Consider the following 9,625-nt stretch of genomic DNA (forward strand, 5'->3'; position numbering starts at 1 on the left):
TTATACATTTTTTAATTAAAATATTTTTTGTTTTCCAACTACACCCAAAAACCGTATATTGTTTGTTTTTGTTTCCGTTATCAATAGTACTTCAACATTTTTATATGGTACTGGATAAGCATTCTGCTCAGATGTTGAAATCTAAAAAACTCAATTAAATTATTAATAAAGAATGGTACCCGCATATATTATATATATACCACATATATTTCTATGTTAACCTCTTGACTCGGATGCAATAATATTATAAATTCAAGAAGAATGGTAAATAATGTTGTCATTAGGAAATTGTAAATAGGAGAAAGAATAAATTAAAATAAAATATTTATATATAACGAAGCACTTTATGCTATATTGGACTCCGTATTTATTTGCTTACATTGTCGACGAGTCGATATTTTTTATCAAAAATCGGGACTTTTTTTTAGCTGACGCTGGCAGCACTTCCATAATAAATAATTATATGTTATGAATGAAAAAACTGGAAAATCATATTATCATCAGGACTTTAATGTGAAAACAGGTTCCGTCATGTCAACCACTAATAAACTATATTTAGCGATAAAACCGTCGTACTATCGCGTGAAAACACACGCCGGCTATTTTCTTCTTCCTATCGCTTTAACATGAAATAATACGACACTGCACCATTGTATAACGTTCGATATAATATAAGGATATTTTCTCCGTCTCTTCTCTCGATTAGAATCTTTTTCTAACATACAAATAAGCAAAAATTGAACAATAAGCACAATAAACGCACCAACTGTCAAGTTGTTGTTTCTTGTTTTGCTTCTTGAGTAGCGAAACAAACACTAAAACTGGTTACGTGATAAGGGACAAAGGTTTTGATAATTCTATCTCTGTCTAAACCATTTGTAACGTAATTTCCGTTCTTTTTCTTGTGTAAGTGAGAAGGAAATCGTCATTGCGTCTATTAGTTTCTCTGTACACGTCAAACAAAATATTATAGTGGTTATGTATATGTACTCTGTGCTAAAACGTAGTGTGTACTCTGCTGTGCTCTGTCTGAACTGCTTTGAGTCAAAGTGCCAAATACTAATAGAATGAAAGAGTGAAGTCTAGCCTATACTCTGTGTAGTACGTAGTGATTGAATACTCTTTGATAAAGAAAAATAATATTAATATTACGTTGTTTTTTATACTTATTGTGTATGACTTTATGGAAATTTTTAATGTCATTTTTTAATTATTAAAATGAATTCTTGGAGTCATGACAGTTATAACACTGAGATGAATCAAATAATACCCCCGTTAGTACCTCCAATGTGTTTAATGCCTCATAACATGAACATTCCTCCAATGAACCCATCACCGAACGCACATGTGCCCTTCATAGGACCTGTAGATATGAACATCGAGAACGAAGAATTGACTAATGACTCAAACAGTCATGGTCAAGATGTTCAAACAAATCAATCAGTCGATGTATCGAGTACACAGAATCCAAAGAGGCGGTCTCGTGAACATTCCAGTTATAACAGCCGTCGTGATAAAGATAGAAGCGCTTCAGGTAACAAAAATTGTTCAAAATCTGAAAGTCTACAGGTCTTATTTATTGAATGTTGCTTAGCGGTGTTATTTTATCATTGTGTTCTCTTTCTGTAAACATTCGAAAAAGGCATTGCTTAAGTAGTTCTTAAATAACATTTAAGTTAATTTAATAAGTTATCCATACTAGACAGACAGTTTTTTGATATGACTGATATGTCTGAGTAGCTAAGCATCCAAGCAAGCAGCAAAATGTCTATTAAACAATTCTTCTAACTAGCAAATTGGAATTATAGGTATACATCCAACTGTCAAAACATTATGTATCTAGCAGAATGTCAATTAACTAAATCATTTATTTCTCAAAATACCTGGACCCTTTTAAAAATAAAGGTTTATAGTATGCAAATAAGTTTTATAGGTTGGTTATCACTATTGTTAACATCATTGGTCAGTTATAATTAATATATTACAAATAGTTGTATGCTGTTTTTTTTTTAGGGAGACGGCGATCAAGATCACGGGAGCGTCGTGACAGATACGGCAGAAACGATAGGAATGATAGAAATAGACATGATAGACATAGAAATGATGACAGAGATAGACAATCAAAGTGGGAAAATACTGATGCTGGTGAAGGACAAGGTGTAATACTCGGGAATAACATGGGAAATGTGAATATGGGAATAATGCCAGGTGATAGAATCCTGATTAATTTCTAGAAAATATGTATGACAGATATAATTGAAGTATAATTATGCATTTTTTTATTTCATTAAATCTTACACTAACTATAATATTTTTTAAAAAATATTTAGAGGTTACATATATATATTGTCGAATAGATGTTTTAAAATTTAAATAATGTTTTATGTCACGAAATATTAGATGCACATACGAAATAAATGCCCATGTTATTGCTATGATGCATGTTTACTGAATTTATCTCTGTGTGCACCTTGCTTCCTTATCAAATACTGTTGTCAATGTACTATTATTTGTCTTATATTCCTAGTAATATAAGTAAAAGACAAATCATTTCAGTAAAACTTTATTTCATAAATTTTATATTTTTCAAAATTTCTAGGTATGAATATGATGCAGTATCCTAATATGATAAATAATATGATGGGACAGCAATCGATAGATGGATCTCAGATGCAAATGGTCTCAAACATGAATATGATGGGCAGCATGATGCCTAACATGATGGACCAGAATATGATGATGATGAATCAGCAGATGATGCCTGCGATGATGGCTAATCAACAAATGTTTATTAGCAAAGGTGTGCTATTGCCTCCTATACCTGGTGTTTCATTACGACAAAGACGTGATAAACCTAAAGGGTGTCGTACGATTTTCGTGGGAGGGCTCCCTTCTAATGTTAGTCATGACACATTGAATGAAATGTTTCAAAGGTTCGGTACTATTCAAGAAATAAAATCTCCTAAAACTGGAGTCTATTATGTTCGTTTTGAACGACAAGAGAGTGTGGAGACATCTTTTTTACTTACTGGCTTTAGATTTAAATATCATGATCAAAACGAAAATGAAGCTACCACAATAGTTATTGATTATGCAATGGTAAGTACATAGGTGTTATATACTTTATAGTAACAATAAAAGTAATAATATCCTGGGACATTATTCACAAATTAAGCAGAGCTTGTGCTATGGAAACCAAACAACTGATAAACTACTTTTCTTTTGTAAATACATACTTATATAGATAATTACACCCAGACTCAGGACAAACAGTCATGTCTGTCCTGGGTGGGAATCGAACCCACAACCTTCGGCCTAAAAGGCAAGTATCTACCAACCACGCTAACCGGCTCAGCTCGTCGATAGTCTTTTATTTACATACAAGATGTACTACTAAATTCTTTAAAATTAATTTTATCTGAAATATATATATGTAATACTATACTAGTTAACCATCCCAGCTTCGTACTGGTATTATAAGTGTGTACATAAAATGTGTTTATGCATCGTACGCCAGTGAAGTCAGGCCCATTCGGTATGATTTTTTATATTTAACAATAACGACATATTTAACAATCATCATCATATTCAGCCAGTTTACACAAAACCGTAATGAATTAAACCGTTCAAGAAAATGCTATTTATATATCCTTTTCAGAACCGTGACGATCAAAATGAATTTGAAAAGAACCAACGTAAAAGAGAGCCCACACCTCCACGTGTTGAACCTTTTACGGCAACTGCATTGTCAAATATAACTGAAAAGATTAAAAGTGAGACAGAGTTTTCAACAGCTGCATATGTGAGTATTTAGAATATTATTTACATGTAATTAAATAAATCACATATGAATATAATATATTCTATATTTATATATTATAAATGTAAAGGTAACCCTGTCCATCTGCCTGTTTTGCTTTAACAGCTAAAGCACAAAACCGATTTTGATAGAATTTGGTATGAAGCCAGTTTGTAGCCCAAGAAAGAACAAAAGCTACTTTTATATAACTAGCATCTGCTTTTTAGTTAAATTATATTTTGTCACCCAGACGAGATATTAATATATTGATACATCTGGGTACCGTCCACTCAATTATGCTAGAAAATGAATACTATTATAGTTTATATATCTTGCTAGGCCATTTTTGCGCTTTCTGTCGTACTCAGGCAGACATCACGTTCAGTAATAGTTAAATAAATTGGTACGAGTTCTGGACAAATAAATAAAACAGATATTAATCTTCTTCTGCCTAGCGTTTTCCCGGCCTAGTAACGCCAGGGTCCGCTTTTTATTGCTATTATCTCCACTTTGTCCAATCTAAAGCATCCTCCTTAGTGAGATCATGCTCTCATGTCTTCCCTCACGGCATCGAACCAGCGCTTCTTGGACCTGCAATAAAACAGATATTAATGTTTGTCTTAATTGTCATTGTAGACTTTAGCAGTTTGGTTGGAACGAGGCGAGTGTAGCAAGAAGAATGCAAATGCGTTCTACTCACTTATTCAAGCCAGCAACAATCAAATACGAAGATTATTTAATGAGAAGATGCAACTAGACGAAGAGTTCCTAAACATGAAGAATACTATCAAGGACAAGTTTTCAAATGTTGTGATGCAATGTAAGTAATTTGAAATATTTAGCGTTTTTATTTAACTACATTATTGGAAAATCGGTTCGCGAATGTGGCAACACTACTGAACAGCACTACATGTCATCAGGATCGGAAGAATAAGGTGCTGAATGAGTTCTCAGATGCAGCAAGTTTTTTTTTATAGGTTTCCAGAGCAAAGGTCAGGAGCTATTAAAATTTACATTTTCGGAAATTATATATAAAAATGTAGAATGGTTTGCGTCATATTACATTGCCGCTCTGGGACCAGACCAGACATGTCCGTGCAGGTTTCACATTCGTGTAAAAAGTGCATACAAAAATCTTTATTTTTTCGCTGTAAGTTCTTTAATGTCTAAAAAAAATATTAAAGCAACTATATACATATATATATATATATATATATATATATATATATATATATATGGAGTTAGCGGTATGGCTTGGGGAGACGATTCGATAAGTGCCTTGACGCAGCGCGAAAATCCACCCATGTAAATCGGTTTATACTATTCACACGTTCAATTTCGCAGTAAAGTCTGGTCTTGTGTCGGAAATCGACTCGTGAAATCTCGTACCGTCCGAACTGCGCTAGCGCATTCGTAAATTCACAAACTTGATTACAATGTTGTCTACTGCGCACACAATTGCTGCCTAGTACATAACGGCAAAGAAATATGACGTTAACTATTATTATATCATTATTCACGAATTGTGACAAGAAGTTAGGAGTGTTACTTAGGAGCTTCAAATCAATCAGAACCTGAGTAACATCGTCTAATAACTAAACAAACATAGCCGAAAGGTTAATGATATGTAAAATTGCAAGGTTAATTGATAATTAAAAAGGTAATGTTGAGTATATAGAAAATTGGAGCAGCTTTTAAATATCAAGTACAGATAAACTACAACAGTTAGGTTTTTAATTCCATTGTTGTACGAGTTTGTACTTCAAAAATCAACAGAAGATATGAGCGATGAATCGTTTAAGCTACGTTGTAAGATTGCTGCGCAGATATATTTTCATATGAGTAAATAAAGTAAGTATACATTACTTTTACATCCAGCATACCACAGCACCGGAGTCCAGCGCGTCAATTTGAAGGAACTAACATTTTGCCTAAAAAATATATATGAATTAATGTATTTCTTCGAGCAGGAAGGTGATTTTAAGTAAGATTTCCGTAATGTTTTTCTGTTCTTTTTACTAAATAAATGATTCAGGGCTTAAATTGATAGTAAATTAACACATAACAAACAATGTTAAATGTAAAAAATGCCGAGATGGCCTAGTGGTTCGAACGCGTGAATCTTAACCGATGATCGTGGGTTCAAGCCCGGGCAAGCACCACTGAATTTTCATGTGCTGAATTTGTGTTTATAATTCATCTCATGCTTGACGGTGAAGGAAAACACCGTGAGGAAACCTGCATGTGTCTAATTTAATTGAAATTATGCCACATGTGTATTCTACCAACCCGCATTGGAGCAGCGTGGTGGAATGAGCTCCAAACCGTCTCCTCAAAAGGGAGAGGAGGCTTTAACCCAGCAGTGGGACATTAACAGGCTGTTACTGTAAACAATGTTACAATATATTACTGGACAATATCTTAATTGTTCCAAACTCTTTCCAAATTCGTATCGATCATTGCTGTATTATGGCGATGTAAAATTTGAAGAAATTACGTGTACGTGTTTGGACACGTACAAGAAAGTGACAGTCTGAATTCTTCTAATAAATTCTTCATTCTCTAATACTTCAGCGTTTTGCTCTAAAAATGCCATCGGATAATATCAGATATCTATGGATATTACTAAACAATCAATCAACTGTTAACTGTTAGTTTTCCTCATAACAGTCGAGCAGGTAGCCAAAATTTTGTCAGCGGCAAAACATCAACGCGTGTCGGACCATTTCACGAAACAGCAGCGTCGGAACGTCGAGATGTGGCTCAAAATGACAGAGGTACAGTTGATACAGGCTAGAGAGCTGGCGAGCATTTCGTTGTATGATTTGCTCATTGTAGAAAATCATTAGCTTTTGTAATTTAAAGACGTCGCTGCCCTGTCGTGAGCGGTATAAAAATCCGCCACTGCCGGATATAGTCAAAAATAACGAAAGACAAATAAAGCTCTACCAAGTCATTTGTTCAAGGTTCTACTTATGTCCATTAGATTAATTATGTTGCCTCACTTTGCGTGGTGAGTTTGTTCATAATATATATATTTTTAATTAATTTATATAATAATAAATTTATATTTCGTCGGTAAATATTACCAATCGTTCGCTTATAACGTATATTTCAATAGTTATTTTATAGACTTTCTTTTACAATGAGCAAGCGTGATGCGTCTATTGTGAGATAATCACTTACAAATTTTGCTCGACAGCTCCCTAAACTTTAATATTAAAGCATATTGACCGTGCTGTGATCATATAATCCCACGTGAGAAATATTTGTTTCGCTTAGTTGTTATTTAAAGGTTCGATGACCAAAGTGAGACTATTGCATTACATTCAACAACTTTCAACTTTCAAAAGTTCAGGTTACAAATATATTACTGTGGTTTGGTCATAGCTCGGTTGATCGTTAGAAATTTCCTTTTATTTTAAATACTCTATTCGTTGTAAAAACGCATAAATATTAAGGTAAGTTAGTTGTAATTATAATACGTGCAAATGAAATTGGCTAGTCTGAAGCTTTTAGATATTCGCGCTTGTATAACAGTAATTCTCGTTTCTGATACGCACCGCTAATATCTGGTACATCCTCCCGACATCCGTTTTCCCCACCACCTTATGGGTATCTTCAAGTCAAGAGTGAATAGGCATCTTCTAGGCAAGCGCACTCCACCTTAGACTGTATCTTCACTTTCCATCAGGTGTGATAACAGTTATGCGCTAGCCTGTATATTAAAAAAAAAAAAACAATATTATCGACTATTTGCGTAATTGTAAATCTAAGTTATTGCCTATACTTTAAGAATATAATCTAACTGGTGACTAAATTCTGACTAGCCAACTAACATTCCGTGTATCGTCAATAATCGCTAAGAGTTTAGATGACTTATACTCGTAAACGAGCCTCCACGTCATTTGTAATAGTTACCAATACGTGAGTATCGTTTAGAGCTGATCTTCGAATACGTGAGATCACCAGGATTTCAAATATGCGAAATATACTAAACAATTAAGAAACGGTAAGAATTTGTAAGACAAGTGGATTCCCTGATTTTAATGTTCTTCACATATTATAAAGTAATCATTTAAAAACGAGTATTTATGCAAAGATTTATACTAAGCTATACAGACTGATTTACCCATATAATTTTATTGACGGAAATCCACTTGGTACATTGATTTATCACAGAAGTTTCTGCATTATTGAACCAAAAAGTTTCGCTAAGAAACCCAAAAGTTTCCCGAAAAAGCAAAAAGGAACAACGACTTGCGCCTTCGGCAATCCTTAATACCGTGTAAGTATAATGAAATTAACAAAGATGGCACCTTGTGACGCGATCTCGAATGCATCTGCTTCATTAAAAACCAACACGTCGTTGATGAGGTAATTAGTATACCAATATGTCAAAATGTTATTAACTTACAACTTGCCTTCAGACAATTATATTACTTAATTTGTAAGTATACTTCAGTATACATTGTATTTTCCAAAACGAGTCTTACCCTCCTATTATCTGTGTCGCCGAACTGGTTCATCGTGAAATCTCCGAGCCAGGGCATCAGGCAGAGCAACATAGTCTCCAAGTATTTGTTATCAGCGTAGAGCGACGGGCAGTGGAGTGACTTCGAGTCTTTTCTTGCATAATATTCGAGGACACAGATAATAAAATACATACATTATAAAAATGTGTACTTATATAATTAAGACATTTTGACAGATTGTGAATTATTATTATTATTATAAAGAAAAAACGAAAGTTTTATTAATTTCTTACTTGAAAAAGTTTATTAAAAATTAAAAAAAAACTTAATACTTGTGTAATAAAGATGCAAAGAAGAGCTTATTTTCTTGTTTATTTATTTTAAAAAGGAAACATTTACAGGAGGTAGAAAATATAAAGGACGAATTTAATGCAATCTTTGAAGATGAAGAAGTAGAGAAGTTTGGAAAGAATGTGGTGCCTATGGAGCGATATGAAGAGTTGAAGGTATTATCAGTAACTTGAGTTATTTTTTTGTAATGGCAATTTCTGTCTTTAAAGCCAACATCGTTTATTACATTTTAAAAAATTGCAATATCAAAGTGTAAAAATTAATTGAAATCTTAAAATACATTGTCAGAAAAAGCACAATAATCAATATTCGGTTTTAATTATCACATTTTATGTTTTTATTATAGAGAGAAAACGAAAATTTAACATACGAATTAGAGGGTTACAAGAATGAAGCACATCTCGCAAAAGACGAAGCTGAAAGGAAATTTGAGAAGTTCAAGGCTCATTTTATTGCTCAACAAGCTTTACAGAACAAACAGGTAACCATTGTATAAGACATGTAAATGTATAAAATTTATTTTGATTATTAATCAGACAAACAACTTCATTATTGAATTTTTTTAGGTTTACCCGCCGTTACCATCTCATCATAATGTAGAACCGACATTAATAACACCTGCGAAGCCGTTACCACCACCACCAACGCCGGATGACGACAAAATTGTCGTAACTGGTCCGTCAGTTCCACCATCTGAGGCTAAACTCATAAGCATATTGACAGCATTTCTGATGGTCCATCCGTTAGGAGCATCATTAGACTATCTAGTTTCCTATGTAAGGTCTATGACTCCAAATGTAACACAGGCTACTGTTCTGGCAACATTACAAAAATACGTAGACATTTTTCATTGTAAAACTACGGGTGTTGGTGCCTGTATTGAGCATCGATGGTCTTTTATAACTTTTGAAACAATTAAACAAGAAATGTAATGTCATGATTTATATTAAATAATTTAAAAAAACAATGTATATTCGTTTTTAACAGCCCAATTTAGTTT

The 9,625-nt window shown here is 33.4% G+C and overlaps 1 protein-coding gene across 1 annotated transcript; it reads left to right on the forward strand.

Moving 5' to 3' along the window:
* The first annotated feature begins 1,013 nt into the window (after positions 1-1,013).
* LOC126776784 (ecto-NOX disulfide-thiol exchanger 2-like) lies at positions 1,014-9,567 on the forward strand. Its single transcript, XM_050499544.1, has 9 exons — positions 1,014-1,534; positions 2,014-2,208; positions 2,600-3,099; positions 3,659-3,802; positions 4,436-4,619; positions 6,470-6,576; positions 8,676-8,780; positions 8,972-9,106; positions 9,192-9,567. The coding sequence occupies exons 1-9, from the start codon at positions 1,219-1,221 to the stop codon at positions 9,555-9,557; spliced, it is 2,052 nt and encodes a 683-aa protein (XP_050355501.1). The 5' UTR covers positions 1,014-1,218; the 3' UTR covers positions 9,558-9,567.
* Positions 9,568-9,625: the final 58 nt, after the last annotated feature.

This window comes from Nymphalis io, chromosome 21, assembly GCF_905147045.1.
Source record: "Nymphalis io chromosome 21, ilAglIoxx1.1, whole genome shotgun sequence".
Taxonomy (NCBI): Eukaryota; Metazoa; Arthropoda; class Insecta; order Lepidoptera; family Nymphalidae; genus Nymphalis; species Nymphalis io.